Below are 18,135 nucleotides of genomic sequence, written 5' to 3'. Positions count from 1 at the left end.
TAGATATTTCATAATCCTAACCCATCAAAAAAGTTTCTTTTTTGGCAATGCTGCTTCTGAAATGCATGACTGCAAAATGTATCATGAATTGACTTTTAATTCTCCTTGCTTTTCTCAGCTTCTTCAGTGTATAGCCCAGAACTGGTTGCCTGTCTGGAGTCTTTCACTCTGCCCAACTGCTATGCTGATGAGATGGAACTGTGCCAACAGTTTGATCGCCCTGACCAGAACAGAAAATGGAGAGAAGGGGTGATTAAATCCAGTTTCAACTATCTTCTTTTGGACCCTAGGTCAGTACTACAAGTGGTGCAGTAAGGAAGTAAAAGTGGCGTTTGTAACATACTGTATACTATTTTTGTAAATTGCTTTGGACAGTTATCTGCTAAATATACAATAACTAGCCATCCCCTGCGGCTTTGCCTGCGTATTTGTGAAACAGGACAGTGTGGCGGGCCCGGCCCAGCTCTCTACTCCTGACGTCACTTTTCTCCCTCAACTCGGCCCACAGCCTCTGTCTCTGATAAGAACAAATATATCGCTCCTGTAAGCGAACTATGATTCTTAGCACAATGAGAGAAGTCGCAAAATCAACCGGAATGTTCAAGCAAATTATAGAAAAAAAACCTGCTCTAAATCCGCTAAGTAGTTCTCTCATTCGCTAACTAAACGGAGTTAAGGTTACACCCGAGGCAGACACGTGAGTGATGAGGGCCCCACTTTCCTCTCAGTAGCCCAATGAGTCTCTCTCGGATTCATGCTAATAAATTGGTACCGCAAGCAATTTATGATACTTAGCGTGATGAAAGAAGTCGCAAAATCAATGGAATGTTCAAGCAAATTATAGAAAAAAACACCGATCTAAATCCATTATGTAGTTCTCTTGTGAAAAGCAGACAGACATACAAACGGGTCTAAAAAACTATAAGAAATTTTGCTCTTTGACCATGAAAGTTTTAAAACCATTTCTTAGCGAGCACTTATGGGCCAAGTGTAACCTACATTCCAAATTTCAAGTCCCAAGTCTTCATGGTTCGGGAGATTTCGTGATGAGTGAGTCAGTGGTATTTGGCTTTTATATACAGAGTGCCCCAAAAAGAATATCAGAGTTTCAAAGAGCTATATTTATTGAATTATACAAGCATATACAAAAACTGTTATATTCACGTGTTTTCCACATTGTCTATAAATGTTCTGTGTCCCCCACGAGTAACTGTAACAATATCGAGGCGGCATTCAAATTCCTGCCAAACTCTCTCTAACATATCGGGATTGACGCTCTGAATGGCAGGCCGTTATCTTCAACTTCATTTCATCCAAAGTTGTAGGCATTGGTGGTTGGAACACTAATCCTTTGATGTATCCCCAAAGGAAAAAGTCACATGGGGTGATATCTAGGGATCTTGGAGGCCAATGGTGGAGTGACAAATCTTGATTCCCAGATCTTCCTATCCAGCGTTGGGGGAGTTGTCTCATTTAGGAAATGCCTCACTGGAAGAGACCAGTAAGGTGGTGCCCCATCCTGTTGAAAAATGAAATTGGCTGGTTCTTGATCTTCCAATTGAGGAAACAGCCAACGTTGCAGCATTTGTAGTTTTGATAAGCACTAGCACAATCTACCATCAACGAAATGAAACTAGATTAATTCCTCAAGATGCCACTAGGTTGCTTTGCAGTCTCCAATGAATGGGTGCCAAGCTACAACTCTTTAAAACTCTGATATTCTTTTTGGGTCACCCGGTATATAGATAATAACAAAATGAACAAGCAAACTCTACATAGATGGTGACTGGACCTAGAGTCAAACTTAGTTTCCCAGAGCTTAATGACACAAGAGTGTCACCACATGTTGGAGCTGAAAACCTAAATTGATAAAGATCTAGACTTAATTGATTCTAATTATTTAAGGTGGAGGTCAGTTGTGAACTATCTCATTAATTAAATGCCTTACTGTATGTCTAGTTTACCTGCATCTTTCAGAATTTTAACAGAATCTTAGCATTACACCTCATCCCCCTAGACACAGTGTTGCATCGAAACATTTCTGAAATTCTGGATTAACAAGCTACCAGGTTCAAAAGGGTAAACTGGTATATAATAAAACACTAAGGTTTGTGTGTCCAGTCCTCCTGAGCAATGACCTCCTCCTGACCTGATTAATCAGTTTGGCTTTGGTGTCTTGAAGAGAGAGGAAGTGTACAAGGAAAGAGTAAAGGTGTGTGAGACATGCTGAGAGAGTCACCTTCAAAGATGGCAAATTTAAAACCAGACAGGAGGTGTGAAAAGTGCCTTGAAAATAATGGCAGGGTCTGAGAAGCAGGCTTTACTGGAACACACTTAAGAGACTGAACACTGGATAAGAAACATTCACAAATGCAGATACTGAGGAAAGGAGTTAAAGGTACATGTAGGGCAAGAGATAGCAAATATTTTTTATTTATTCTATTTTCTGGTTCGATAGGTGCCGTGGCTAGTCATATACATGTAAAACTTTGCCTTTTTCATTTCATCAAGCTTCTACACAAACTGCCAACACCTTTCAAATCATTTTGTACTTTCTTTCAATCACACAGAGTGACTAAGAACTTGCCATCCTATGGGCAGACAATAAACACTGGCGTGTGCTTCCAGACCTTCATCAGTGCCATTTTTTATGTGGGAAAGGGAAAACGTACTCGACCCTACTCCCACTTGTATGAGGCCCTGGAGTATTACAGAGGAGAGAAGATGGCCAAGGTGAACTTTGGAGCGGGGGGAAAAATTTATTTCTTAAGAATATTATATCACATAAATGCTGTTTTATTGTTGTATTTTTTTTTAAATAATAATTTTTATTCTTTTAAGAAATTATGCTCAAAGGTGGAGCATATTCTGCAGATTTGGGCTGGTGGACATGGTGTGATTTCCCTGCACTGTTTCCAAAATGTCATCCCTGTGGAAGCGTACACTCGGGAGGCCTGCATGGTGGATGCCATTGGTAAGTAATTTGAAAGGTGGGCATACTGCATACTCCAGACCAGGTACATTGTTTAAGACCTTGTGGAACGAAAAAAAAAAAAAATAAACAAGGATCACTGGTCTCTTCCTATTGTAATGCGTTGCTAGTAGGGTCTTAGTACTTCAGCCCAGACTCCAGGCCTTTTTTGTGTTGTCCCAGATATATGTTAGACTTGGGTGTATTTGATTTAAGACTTGCCTCAGATTGGGCTATTGGTCTTACTGAATATGGTTTTTGGTCTTGAATTGAGATCGGTTGTGTTCTTTAAAAATATATATATATGTGTTTGTTTCTATGTTTTGTTTTTTTTTAACATGCTTGTGTCAGGATTCCATTAGCATAGGTCATGTTTAAGCATGTCTTGATTATTTCTCTTTTAGTTTTATTACTATTTTCCTTTTCATTCTAATAAATTATTTTACTTTAACTCTTTGAGAGCTGAATATTTTCCAGTTTTCTTTAAAGCACACAAAGCAATGGTTTCATACAGAAATCAATATAAAACGTCCTTTGCTACATGCCGTGGCTGCTGTCGGTGCCTTTTCTGCAACTCTGGCAGCAGCGGGGGCAACTCAGTGACCAGCAGGAATACACGATGGGCCGGCTGCCTGGCTATTTTCGCGCAGCAGTAGTGGTCGCAGTGTGACGCAATCTGGTTTGTACCTCTTGTCATCGTAAGAGGAGGTCCTCCCGGATGAATGTTGGCAATAGGCCCATTAGCTACACGGACATGTTCAGCACCACGATGAGCTGATGCTGGTCCCTTCATTTTTGTTTCCAATCTCCAGATTACTTACATCAAAATCCGACAACTCAGAGTCCGACTCAGTGATATGATACGCAAAACGTCGTCCACAGAGTATTTTGTTTTGCGCATTCGCTTTGGTCTTTCGCCAAATGTCAATGCCATTTGAGGGCGTGTTTGCTCTTTGCTACTCAGGCATGCATAGGTAATCTTTAAAGAAAACATTCAAAGAGAGTCGAATTAAAACATAATGGCGAGTTTTGTCACAGTTTGCAGCTGATTACTGTCCTCTACCCCTGAATTTCGACAAAAGTCGACATCTGCCCTGAAAGAGTTAATGGGCACCCAAAACCACATCTGATCTCTTGTTCGGAAGCAAAAGTCAAGCTTGTTACGGACAATAGGTATTCATGTAAACTTTAGTGACAAATTGGGTAAGACTGGGAAAACCACCCATGACTTTTGAGTTTTGATTAGCGTCTTGATCTGTCCCTCTGCTGCAACAATAGCTGCTTCATTTGTTTCAAACAATTGTAGCCAATGCACCTGTGGCTTCATTTGGTTTTATTCTTAGGATTTGCATATCATAAATACTTAATAAACAAACAGATCATCAATGACTCAAATATTATTTGGCTAACTGGATATGAAGTATATGTTGTAAGTGCCATGGTGGATGGACTGGCATCCCGGCTAGGATGGAGGGTCAAACTCTGCCCAGCCAGGGAGGCCTTTAACATAAGGACAACGTGAGAGGAGACGCAACCCGGGTGGGATAGTTTTTAATTCCTATCCAAGTCAGGATAATAGTTTAATGGATGGACTGGGGGGATTCTAAACAGTTCATCCCCCAGTATGAGAGCGGACAGTGCTCCTTTGGTGTGGCCCCAGACTGGACACCCACAGAGTTGCTAGGGATTTGTATTTTCGAATGGCAATTATTTTAGATTCCTTAGTTGCCACCAGGGGGTGCTGTTGGGAATACTCCTCCCTGGTTTGGGGGGCTTCTATTTGTCCCAGAAGTAAATCTGTTATGCGAGGTCATAGCTCTGGAAGTACTCCTGGATCTGTTGTAAAAGGAAGCTGTCTTGTTTCAAGGATTGCATCAGAGTCAGTTGAGGAGCGGAAGGAGACATTGTGTTCAACGGTGAATGTGGTATGTACTTGGAATACTGGAAAAAGAAGGTATTGTGAATGAAAAAAACATTTATTTTCATCTGGGACTGCCTTGGGGTAATTGTGTGTGGGGTTTTGGGGCTGGGTGGTGCCCACTGGAGGTCACAATGTCCATTGCTGTGCAGGTTACTTGTTCAGAATCTATTTTTAAAAGAAAGTAACGATCCATACCTGTTATCTGTATGCTGAATTTAGCAGCTACAAAGACTACAGTTTGGCACTTGTGCGTTGTATGATGGAGTGAATGAAAAATACGTATTTTTAATGTTCACTTTAAAAAATTCAAGCTTATATGTCCATAACCTGTTCTCCAGTCCAGACTCTTAAAATATAAATAACCTTTTTTTTGTTTTTACAATATTACATTTGAAAAGTAAAATCAAATGAGCAAAATGTTCACAGAACTCTCAATAAGTAATATCTTCTCTAATATTGACTTTTGTACTTCTGTAAAGGACTAAAGGAAAAATAATGGCATTTTAGGACAGAGAAGTGCATTAAACACTACCTCCAAGAGAACACTTCAAAAAACTATTAGACAGTAGTTACTTAATAATTTTGAAGTGATGTACAGTAAGTCCGCTATATATGAATGAGTTCCATTCCGAGAGCCTGTCCGCAATTCCACTTTGTTCGTAAATCCGGCACCCAACAAATACAATGCAACCCCCAACCCTCAGGTCCTGTAGAAAACCACAAACCACCAAGAAAACTAACCTTGCATGAGTCGAGTTCTGGCATGAAGTGAGGAGGAACTGGGTGGAGAACAATCCGGTCTCGTCGCAGTTGAAGACTTGTTGCGGGATGTAGCCTCTGTCTTCCACTAATTTTGTGAAATTTTTCACAAATTCTTTTGCAGCTTCTAGCACTTCGGAACTAGCAGCCTCTCCATGCCTTACCACACTATGAATGCCACTTCTCTTGCGAAACTTTTCAAACCATCCTCTACTGGCTTTAAATTCCTCACTTTCGGCACTCGTGGAAGGATAGTTTTACAGCAAATCGCCATGAATCTTCCTGGCTTTCTCACATAACATCGCCTCGCTTACGCTATCCCCTGCAAGTTGCTTCTCGTTCAGTCACACTAGCAACAGTTTTTCCACCTCTTCCAGCACTTGAGGCCTCTGCATGGTTAATGCTGTAACTCCTTTTGCAACATCAGCTGCTTTAATAGATTCTTTCTGCTTTAGAATAGTCGAAATCATAGATTTTGACTTCTTGTACTCGGCGGCAAGATCAGTAACACGAACGCCATGCTCATACTTTTCAATAATTTCTTTCCTTACTTTGATTTCAATTTTCTGCAAAACTTTCTTCTCACCACTCTTCACTTGCTTAGAAGTCATGGTTAACTGCAAAAGCACACGAAATACTTTAGAGCACAAAGAGTTCACAGGTAAAGCACACACATCTGACAGAGAGCAATGAATAGGGAGAGGCTGAACACGTGCTTAAATACAGTAATCGGTGCGTACGAACCGTAAGGGAAATGAAATAGAGCACAAAGAGTTCACAGCGAAAGCACTCACGTGCAAGCACGCACTTCTGACTGAGAACAATGCAACACTTGTGGAAAGCATCGGCGCGCACAAACCGAAAGGAAAACTAGCTAGTTCGTATACCGAGTGTGTGGTCGTGAACTGAGGCAAAAGTTTGGCGAACTTTTTGGTCGTAAACTGATTTGTACGTGTACCGAGACGATCGTGAACCAAGGTTCCACTGTAGTGGAAAGAACGTCATTTCCCCATAAAACGGCCACAACCAGGCCCTCCTCGCAAGATTTCTGACAGAGGAGTCAAAAGAATAATCAGAAGAGTTGTCCAAGCGCCAAGGACCACCCGTGGAGAGCTTCAGAAAGACCTGGAATCAGCAGGTCCAGTTGTTTCAAAGAAAACAATAAGTAATACACTCAACCACGATGGCCTCTATGCACACTCACCACTCAAGACTCCACTGCTAAAGAAAAAGCACATTGAAGCTCGATTAAAGTCTGCTGCTCAACATTTGGACAAACAAATGAAATACTGGGAGAGTAGAGTCTGGTCAGATGAGACCAAAATTGAACTCCTTGGTTGTCATTGCATGTGCCATGTTTTGAAGAGAAATGGCACTGTACATCATCCCAAAAACACCAACACTGAAGTTTGGAGGTGGAACATCATGGTGGGGGGCTGTTTGTCAGCATATGGTACTGGCATACTTCAAAGAATTGAAGGAAGGATGAATAGAGAAATGTAGCAGGACATTCTTGATAAGAATCTGCTGCCATCTTCCAGGATGCTGAAAATGAAATGAGGGTGGGCATTTCGGTAAGACAAGGATCCCAAACACACAGCCAAGGAAGCTCTCAGTTGGTTTCAGAGAAGGAAAATAAAGCTGCTAGAAATGGCCGAGTCAATCACCCGATTTGAATCCAATTGAAAATGTATGGAAAAAAATTGAAGATTAGAGTTCATAGAAGAGGCCCCCGGAACCTTCAAGATTTAAAGACAGTTTGTATGGAAGAATGGGCCAAAATCACACCTGAGCAATGCATTTGACTCATTTCTCCATACAGGAGGCGTCTTAAAAGTTGTCATTACCAACAAAGGCTTTTCTTAATTAAATTTCGATAAGTGTGTTCAATACTTATTCCCTGCGTCATTCCACTTTATTACACACTACTTGTGTAAGCCCGTGCTGTTAAAAGCCCAGGGTCCTAGAAACTATTGAAATCGTCAGAAAAAAACCTGAAATATAGAGATGTCAGGTAATTCAAAGGAACTACTCTGGGCATCTCTCTCCTAGGAGGATTCATTTTGCTGACGTGTTCGCCTCGCTTGTGTATTAGCGGCGGGAGGAAAAGTAAAAGGGATACTGTTTTGCCAATGTTAGCGGTTAAGCGACTTTGTCTTTCTTCGGAGGTTTCGTTTTGCTGACATGCTGGCCTCGCTTGTGTTCTTAGTAGCTAAGCGAGTTTTCTGTTTCCTTGGAGGTGGAGTCCTTACCCCGACTCCACCTCACACTTCCAGGCCGGATAGACACTCACACTTCCACGCATAGACGTTTATATATAAGATCATTTATGGACTTATTTGTTTTGATTTCTTTATATGTGTGAATTACTTGGGTTGTTACCGACATCTGGTGTAAATTCCATGTCAATATCCCCATTAGAAATATATTTACTGAGAAAAACGTTGATGTGTTTAATACTTATTTTCCCTGCGGTATGTACTGTAGTCATTTGTAACGCTAGCGTTAATGTCAATGCTTTAAAATAAATATTGTCTTGACACCCACTTGTGTATATTTACTGCAGGTCTAAAGATGCTGACCAATCAGAAGAGAGGAGACTATTATGGAGTTGTGGCCACCTGGCCAATGAAACGTCGACGCCAGCTGGGCGTGCATCTGCTGTATAGAGCTATGCAGATCTTCATGGCTGAAGGAGAGCGACAGTTGCATCCAGCGGATATACGACAGTGAATTCAACTCTGGTTCTATTCTCAGGATCTGTAGTGGTATACTGTGTATATATTTATTTGTTTTTACAACTGGATTTTCAATCCTGGGCCAACTTCTTTTGGGCAAGGATTGTTTTAATAGAATGTTTTTTTTTTTCTTTCGTGGGAAAGAAAGAGACACTAAATTTTTGTTTTCTTGGTATTCAGCCTTTTGGAATCCATTCAGATGTTTTTATGCACCTTAACTCTTCGGGGGAATACTTTTTAGCATGGCTATGAACTTCATATTTCTTTTTTATGGACTCGGTCGTCAATGTTATTTTCACAATTTCCTTTTTGGGGTGGATCTGTTTCTGACTTAAACTGAATTTCTGGATTATCGCTGTCTCTGTCAAGAATCGGTTGTCATTTTCTTTTGACAACTCAAGAAATATTTTCTCAATGTTTTCACTTGTGATTAGGTTGTCAAAAATAGACTCTTAACTTTAACAAAATTATGAAATTTAAAAATCAAATAAAACAAAACAGATTTAACAAGACATGGTGGTATGCCTATTCACAAAACAGAGACCTGTTAGAAGTGATATATATAGTTTTTTTGGTGTCTCTCTGGAATCATTTGTTTTTAATTGTCCAGGAACACAAGAAGTGGCCAAAATGTGGAAACATCAATAGAAAGCTGCTTAATAAGGTGTTATAGCATAATGGAACAGAATCTTACAAGAGGGATGGCATGACCATTCTTCCTTAACAAACATATTCACCATGTCTTGTTGACGTAAGTAGTATGCACAGTCTTGGACTTCATTCCATAATCTGTTATAAAAGTTTGATTTAGGTTTCATCTTGGCAACAGAGAGCACAGTTGTCATGCTCTTTAAACAATAAGGTGACCAAGGGCCACATGATCTGTGGTATCCTAAAAGACACCTCTCTCATAAGTATAGAAAGCAAGGCCTGGCCTGTAGTTTTATACTCTACTCTGAGCATTTTGGGATGGAAATTACTTCATTAACAACACCCATGTGGAAGCATATGACTTAAGCTGGCCCACTAATAGTTTCACCTTTTAGGTGGTTTAGTTTTTGTGCTGCAGGAATGACAGGGCGAGTGGCAGTAAGACCACCATTCCTTAAAGTACAATACAGGGCCTTGAAATACCAGCTGTGGACTCCTGCAGACTGGATAAAGACTCCTCTTCACAGCAGAAACAGACCATCGGATTTTTGTGAGTTTCTTCCAGTTTCCAGTTGCCTTTGGACTGTGTGGAACACCACTGGACTCACTGATACTTCTGATATATATATATATATATATATATATATATACAGTGCATCTGGAAAGTATTCCCAGCGCATCACTTTTTCCACATTTTGTTATGTTACAGCCTTATTCCAAAATGGATTAAATTCATTTTTTTCCTCAGAATTCTACACACAACACCCCATAATGACAACGTGAAAAAAGTTTACTTGAGGTTTTTGCTAATTTTTTAAAAATAAAAAAAATTGAGAAAGCACATGTACATAAGTATTCACAGCCTTTGCCATGAAGCTCAGAATTGAGCTCAGGTGCATCCTGTTTCCCCTGATCATCCTTGAGATGTTTCTGCAGCTTCATTGGAGTCCACCTGTGGTAAATTCAGTTGATTGGACATGATTTGGAAAGGCACACACCTGTCTATAGAAGGTCCCACAGTTGACAGTTCATGTCAGAGCACAAACCAAGCATGAAGTCAAAGGAATTGTCTGTAGACCACCGAGACAGGATTGTCTCATGGCACAAATCTGGGGAAGGTTACAGAAAAATTTCTGCTGCTTTGAAGGTCCCAATGAGCACAGTGGCCTCCATCATCCATAAGTGGAAGAAGTTCGAAAACCACCAGGACTCTTCCTAGAGCTGGCCGGCCATCTAAACTGAGTGATCGCAGGAGAAGGGCCTTAGTCAGGGAGGTGACCAAGAACTCGATGGTCACTCTGTCAGAGCTCCAGAGGTCCTCTGTGGAGAGAGGAGAACCTTCCAGAAAGACAACCATCTCTGCAGCAATCCACCAATCAGGCCTGTATGGTAGAGTGGCCAGACGGAAGCCACTCCTTAGTAAAAGACACATAGCAGCCTGCCTGGAGTTTGCCAAAAGGCACCTGAAGGACTCTCAGACCATGAGAAAGACAATTCTCTGGTCTGATGAGACAAAGATTGAACTCTTTGGTGTGAATGCCAGGTGTCACGTTTGGAGGAAACCAGGCACCGCTTATCACCAGGCCAATACCATCCCTACAGTGAAGCATGGTGGTGGCAGCATCATGCTGTGGGGATGTTTTTCAGCGGCAGGGACTGGGAGACTAGTCAGGATAAAGGGAAAGATGACTGCAGCAATGTACACAGACATCCTGGATGAAAACCTGCTCCAGAGCGCTCTTGACCTCAGACTGGGGCGACGGTTCATCTTTCAGCAGGACAACGACCCTAAGCACACAGCCAAGATATCAAAGGAGTGGCTTCAGGACAACTCTGTGAATGTCCTTGAGTGGCCCAGCCAGAGCCCAGACTTGAATCCGATTGAACATCTCTGGAGAAATCTTAAAATGGCTGTGCACCGACGCTTCCCATCCAACCTGATGGAGCTTGAGAGGTGCTGCAAAGAGGAATGGGCGAAACTGGCCAATGATAGGTGTGCCAAGCTTGTGGCATCATATTCAACAAGACTTGAGGCTGGAATTGCTGCCAAAAGTGCATCAACAAAGTATTGAGCAAAGGCTGTGAATACTTATGGACATGGGATTTCTCAATTTTTTTATTTTTAATAAATTTGCAAAAACCTCAAGTAAACTTTTTTCACATTGTCATTGTGGGGTGTTGTGTGCAGAATTCTGAGGAAAAAAATGAATTTAATCCATTTTGGAATAAGGCTGTAACATAACAAAATGTGCAAAAAGTGATGCGCTGTGAATACTTTACGGATGCACTGTATTTATATATATATATACATATATATATATATATATATATATATATATATACACTGTATATATTGCACTTTCTCTAAATGAAAGGACTACACATGTAAAACTCTGTCTCATTTTATTTGTTAATTGCAGTTTCTTGCCATGATCACAGGAATATTGTCCAAGTAGTACTTCCGAGGATGTAATAATACGGTCTGTTCCAACTCTGCTTTAAGGCAGACTGAGGTGTATTAAGCAATCAACAGAAGTTGGGACACCTGTGCAAATTGTTTTCTTCAACTTTCAAGGCTTCATTTCGTTTCATTGCTGCAGGACATCTGTAAGTTGTAAACTGTTAGTTGTTGCCTGAAGAAGGCCTATTTGTAATATGAAATTTCTTTCTTCAGTTTTTTGCGAACCTAAACTTTAATTTAAACCTCTGGCACTTTACTGCTTACCTTTTCACCATTTTAGGTCACTCGTTGCATTTCAACTGATTAAATTTGAAGCAAAACTGGAAAAACTGAGGTATTGTAATATTTTTGACCGGTATGTATAAAAGATGAACATACTTGCATTAAAAATAACCAAGCTCTTAGACCACAGTGAAGTGTTGATCACTAATTGTGTGTGTGTGTTTTTTAATTATCTGACTATGCTACTCTAAGCACTTTTTTGAAATGGTGAAGCAGAACAAGTTTATTTATAGGACTATTACTAAGAGGAAAACAAAAATTGCTAAAAAAAAAAAAAAAAGTGTGTAAATGCCCATTAGGATTAGTAGGGGGTGGAGGGTGGCAACTTACCAAACTCCTGACACAACCACAGTAACACCTGTGCCAGGATCACACAATTGATTTATTGTAAGAATACCTTTGTAATACAGTCTTTCTCTATCAAATACAAAGAAACTTTCTTTCTTTCTTTCTTTCACCTCCTCCTCTTGTCCTCCTTCTACCTGACTCCAACTCACCTGGATGAGGTTTAGTGGCTTAGACCAGGGAGTACTTCTAGTGCTGGGGCATAACCCATTGGAAGCCAAACAAAGCAGGGGTCATAGATTCCTGTCATACCCACGTAGCCTGACAAGGCTTGTCCCTATGGAACTATGGGTGTCCGTATAGGTTAGGCGTCATTCAGGTAGGCTGCCACCTAGCGTCCAGGGGGAGCATGTAGCCCTGCCAGGTTGTCTCCCTTTGTCCTTCCATCACACTGGTATTGTTTCTCGGTCCAGCCTTGTTGGATTGTATAGTAAATAAATTTGACACAGTAATAAATAAAAATATAGACCGCTCTTGTTATTAAGCCTAATGAAAAGATGGATTTAAAGCTATACTTTCTTTTGCATGCAGCAGCCTGGCCCTGCTTTTTCACTTATTTTTGGATTTATGTCCTTCATACTGTATATGTAATGCAAGTCAAGGACAGTATGTACTGTGGAAAAGAAATACAAGCAGGCCATTGTTTTAGAAATGCAGCTGCTTAAGATTTCAACCTTGAGAGATGGTTGAATTAATGAATAAGTTTTGGTAAAACGATGGGAACACCTGCACAGGCTGTGGCTGTGAAGTAATGATGGCCAGTCGGTAATGGTGGGAAGAACTAGAAGGAGGTGAGTGTTTTACACCGATGAAAAGATATGTAATATAAACTGATGCATGTCCCAATTTGTGCAGTTGCGCCATTTGTTGTTACATTGCTTTGTAATAAAGAATTTTTTGCTGCACTTACATCTGGGCTCCCAGTCTTCCTCGTTTCGAGAGAGCGCTTTTTCTTCACAACAATTGCCAGCGTAACCACTGCCTCACTGGCATCTTCTGCTTGCCTCCCATATGAGACAGGACGAAGATTTCTGCCCTCCTTCTTGTGCCTCATCCCGGCTGGGATTTCTGTCCATGCGCACTGTCCATCACACCATTTAATGCAACGACAAGAGATCTAATCAAGTGGCTCTCGTCCACTTTCTCCCATTTTGAGACGATGATTTGACAGCACCTTTTTAGTTGCCATTGCTGCTCTTTACAACTATACAGACAAAGAGGACACAGAAGATGAGAATATAGACGTTTATTTTAACTGCAGGTAATGGCACTATTGCACATCACAAGTTGTCAACTGTTGGAAAATTTCAGCTGAGCTGATCTATGACAAAAGACTTGCAGGCTTTCTTTAATTATTTTACTTAATGAATTACTGCTAACAGCAAATACACATTTCTACCACATGGGGGGGATGTACAGTGGCAATTGGACACGTGGACATTTTGCACAGGTTGTAGAAACATAAATGAGCTGTGCATGAGTGAATCCTTGAAATCTTTAGGTAGTTGGAGGAAGTTCTCCCGTTTGCTAATGTTGTCTTTCATTAATTTTGCTTTTGATGGAACATCACCCGTAAAAGCCAGAGCAAACTCTGGTTACACTTTGTGTATAAAATAACTTTTGGTTTCCTTGATCATCGTCATCTGAAAAGCTGCAGTCCCTTTTCTGCAGGCAAATGGCTGTTGTGTTGCATTCAATGTCACAGTCTGAAGAAGGCCTTCTTAGAAATGGTAGTGGGGATTTCTAGATTATTGTTCATGAGCATCTCTTGGTCGATTATTAACAACCTTTGCTTAACCAAAAGACTCCGAGACTCAATTGTTCTTTTTTTTCTACAATTTATTTTATGTAACGCAGCCAGAAAATGTTTGGTGTCATAATGGTAGCATTTTTTCTGTAGGACTACAATTTTAGGAAACTAAAAGAGGAAAAATAGAACTAAATCCCTCTGTTCATAGTTCTATAGATTCTATAGAGTACAGTGAAATTTTACTTTGCAGAAAATTATTTTGGTCCAATTTTATGAACTCTCCATTTGGGAAAAAAAAAAATAAAAGATGATCCCAATACACTGTCAATTATAAATTGCATTTTCCAGTGTCTTGCATGTTTGCCAGAGGATCACCTTCCAGGTTCATCTAAAGTTAAGTAGTACCACCCCAGGACGAGAGGGGGCGCTGTCACTAACATTCCTTTTATCTCCTTTTTTTTTTTTCCCCCTCACAGCCCTGCCCCTTGAGGGCACCAAAGCAAAGGAAGCTCCACCTTTTCCAGCCAGCTTGATCTAAAAAGAAAATATTCCTGGAAGGCGGCCTCTCATTTCAATGCTGTCTTTGCTTCTGTGCAGACCTACGCAAGAGTCGGTAACTTGTTGTTCCAGAGTGAAGGACTGTATTTTTTTAAAATGTGCATATTTTTCATTAATATTCTTTGTTCCAATTAAACAGGGTTTTGCCCCCAGTTGGCACCCCAAGCATTTGCCTTTGCCCGGCCTCTTCATTTGCCCTGCTATGCCATGAAAAGTATCCATTTCTCGACTGTGAATGTGATGGTCTCTTGTGTATTTCTCCGTCTCCCATTAAATTTCTCTAATTTCAATTAAAAGTATATACTCTGACTACTTGGGTATAAAGAAAACAAAAACGATCTATTCATTTCAGAGAAATTCATAGGTTACTTTTAATTCTCGAAATTTCTTCCCACAGGTGTGCAGTTTAAGTTGATTGGTGCCACTGTTTGTATGATACCACAGTCAAATGACAGCGAGCTTGAGCTTGAAACATGCCTGGCGTGGCTATGTGTGTGCGTGAATGTGCCCTGCAGTTGGTAGGGTTGGCTTCTGCGTTGTACGCGACGTCAATGGGAGTAGGTGTTTGCCTCCATGCCACTCTGCAATGGAATAAGCAAGTTAAAAAGCAAAAAAGATATAATGTAGTGCTGTGCAAAAGTATTCATCCCCTTCCGTGTATGTCCTGTTTTGCTGCATTACAACCTGGAATTCAAATGGATTTTTTTAGGGGGGGGGAAACAAACACTGAGGGGCACTTTCACAAGGCACTGTTCAGTGTTGGGCTCCCGGGTGTCTTAATAAAGCATTGAACCGCACACCATAATTTTGCCGATATAATTGCATCGCCAGCCTGTGCTCCTATTAAAGATATGTGTTATTCAAATAAGAAAAGACTTTGGATCAACATGTCAGCCTCATAAATGTATCAGCGCATTTTCCGAGCTTAACAAAGCCAATACACTTAAACACTGCACAAGTTAATAAAAGGCAGGTCAACAGTTATTTGATTGTATCAAGAACAAAATGGGGCATTGGTAAGGCAAAGAGAAAATCCAAGTCCGAACCCAACTGAAGACCCAAGGTTGTAACTTGGCCACTCGCAGACCTCCACCTCTAGCACTGCAGATTATGACCACCCAGTTCATAAATGGTGTGACATTATGACAGAACACATTGGCACCTATGATAGAGTTTTAGTTTAAAAACATCATTCTTACTCTTTTGTACATTGGTTTTAGAGTATATAGTCTCAGTTGAATGTAAGTGTTCTTATATTAACTTAAATATATATTAGTTGTTTTTTGGTCATATATTTATATATATATATACATATATATTTATATAAAAGTCTTTTTTTTTCTCAGCAGATGATAAATCCACCAGTGTATCTCAACATTCTCACAAATAAAGAGTAATAAGGACCTTGGTGGGGAAAAAGATGAATGGCTAATTTCCCAGCATTCCACCCCTTGGTCGTCGAATGAACAATCGGTGGGTTCATGCGAGTCATCGATTAAACTAAGAGAAAACCAAAAAATAACAAAAGTTTGACGTAATCATTGCACATGTTTTGTTTTTGATTGTCAGGAATTTGAGACGAGGAATCGAGGATAAAAAGCCCAGGAAGAGGAAGGGGTGGGGGATTCTTCTTTTTAATCTCTCTTGTCATGACAGGAGACAGCAGAAGGGTGCGGTACCCGACTAGGCGTCCAGCTGTCCAATCCCAGGACTCTACATAGAAAGCAGGTGCAGATTGGTTTACTTATTTATTTTTTGACAAAGATCTGCTAATTTGAAACTGTCATTTTTGGATTGCTGTCTCACTAATAGACAAGAATGGGCGATGTGGTAAAAGGATCATTCATTGCTACGATAAAAGAAATTCTATATGAAAGTAAAATCTTTATCCTCTTTTACATTCTTGCTAACAGTGCTGTGTGCCTCGCTGTCCTACTGCTCTGATTTGCAGGCAATGCCCAACATGCATGCCAACCAAATAAAAATGTCCTTCCGCAACTCTGTCAGTACCTCCAAAACTATAAGCATAGAGTGTGGTAACAGATCCAAATTTACCAGGCCCTATCAACCCGTGGCTTTCTTCTTGCCACGTCTTTAAAATGAGAGATTGACCGTAGGAAGACATTAAGTTAACACTGCGGAGTGTCTCATAATAAGTGAGCAAACTTGGTAGAAATGAATTAAACCATCTTGTTTTAGCTGCCTCAACTTAGCTACTTGCACCATTCACGCTCCTTTTCTCCTTCCCTCTCTTGGACGTAACAAGAGACAGTCGACCCCAGTCCAATCTGAGGCCCCCCACAGTGCCATTAAAAACAGCTTTCAGCAGGTAGGCAGGCATTCCTGCCACAGACAGCCGTCAAACCGTAGCCCCCTTGTATTTTTATGCACAGTTACACATCTGGCTATTTGTTCTCTGGCTCTTTTCTTGGTGTTCTGTCTTGGGTGCAGGGGGCCTTATTGCTGGTGGAAGGATCCCCATGAGAAGAAAGATCAGGTTCCCACAAGAAGAATTCATGCAGGAGGGTGTTTACTGTCTCGGGGCACTCCATCATTACCATGTGGCTGCCTTCGTCGATCACCTTCAGGAATGCAATCAGCAAGATCTGTAAAGAGAGCATTTCAAATAGGTGAGTTCGTCACGAGGCAAACGTTCAGCAGCCCGACATTCCAACCCCTTTCCAATACTCCTGTCCTGTAGTGCCGTTGTTTGCTCAATCGGGGGCTTATAAATTAGAGGCAATTGCAAAGTGCTTCAGAATGGTACATCATTTCATACACAGCGAGATGTTACTTTCACAATTACAATATTTTAACAGAAGGATCCACGTACGAGGTGAGACACAAAAATAACCGGGCTGGGCTTGGGGCTTTCCTGGAAAACCGTCTGGAGGTCAGCTGGACGTGAATCCTAGAAGTATATCCCCTCCTACACGCCCTCTCAAATTGCTGACCAGCTAAGTATATCCTGTGAATAGCCCAGTCAGTATTTACACAACAATCGTTACATGAGATGCCACTATAATGTCGGGTGAAACAATCGGAACAGCGAACCAACATCAAATTTCTCGTGAAGTTAAACAAAACGGCCACAGAAACTTATGAAATGATAAAAACAGTGTATGGTGACACAAGTTTTTGATTGGTACAAACGTTTCAAGGAAGGACAAGAAATTGTGGAGAAGGGCGGGGGATGTGCTGCACCAAGACAATGCTCCTGCGCAAAATGCTTTTTCCATAAAGCGGTTTTTGACTGACAAAAACATTCCTGTCCTCGATCATCCATCCACTCGGGTCCTCAACAATGGAGATCCTGCAAGCCAGATCAGTCTCAGGGAATCACCCCACATGGCCGTAGTGCCGTAACTGACGTTCCCTCACGATGCACGTAATGTGCCTCAGTTGTGACTCCATGAGCAACACAAAGTCAAACCAGCAGTACCCAAGGATTCTCCAAAGAGACACACATGAAGGAGTCCAGTCTTCGATTCAGGTCACTGGATAGCGTCCATGTCTCGCAACCATATAGCAAGACAGGAAGCACCAGGACACTAAAGACGTGGACCTTTGTCCTTTTGCAGAGATAATGAGAGAGCCACACACCCCTTTCAAGCGACCTCATGACCCCCCCATGCTCTTCCAATCCGCCTACTGACTTCATAGGAAGAGTCACCAGAGACATGAATATCACTACTGAGG

The 18,135-nt window shown here is 41.0% G+C and overlaps 2 protein-coding genes across 2 annotated transcripts in view; one reads left to right on the top strand and one right to left on the bottom strand.

Moving 5' to 3' along the window:
* The window catches only part of ankle1 (ankyrin repeat and LEM domain containing 1), a 54,346-nt gene extending 45,251 nt beyond the window's left edge, over positions 1-9,095 (top strand). Inside the window, exons 6-9 of the mRNA XM_028816575.2 lie at positions 119-290; positions 2,571-2,733; positions 2,842-2,974; positions 8,218-9,095. Coding sequence (XP_028672408.2) covers positions 119-290; positions 2,571-2,733; positions 2,842-2,974; positions 8,218-8,384 — 635 coding nt within the window. The 3' untranslated portion in view covers positions 8,385-9,095. The remainder of the gene's footprint in view (positions 1-118; positions 291-2,570; positions 2,734-2,841; positions 2,975-8,217) is intronic.
* A 4,264-nt stretch (positions 9,096-13,359) lies between these two features.
* abhd8b (abhydrolase domain containing 8b) overlaps positions 13,360-18,135 on the bottom strand; it is a 67,844-nt gene continuing 63,068 nt past the window's right edge. Inside the window, exon 5 of the mRNA XM_028816574.2 lies at positions 13,360-17,042. Coding sequence (XP_028672407.1) covers positions 16,842-17,042 — 201 coding nt within the window. The 3' untranslated portion in view covers positions 13,360-16,841. The remainder of the gene's footprint in view (positions 17,043-18,135) is intronic.

Source organism: Erpetoichthys calabaricus, chromosome 12 (assembly GCF_900747795.2).
Source record: "Erpetoichthys calabaricus chromosome 12, fErpCal1.3, whole genome shotgun sequence".
Classification (NCBI taxonomy): domain Eukaryota; kingdom Metazoa; phylum Chordata; class Cladistia; order Polypteriformes; family Polypteridae; genus Erpetoichthys; species Erpetoichthys calabaricus.
The sequence above is the reverse complement of the archived record's forward strand: the minus strand, read 5'-3'. Positions and strand labels throughout refer to the sequence as shown.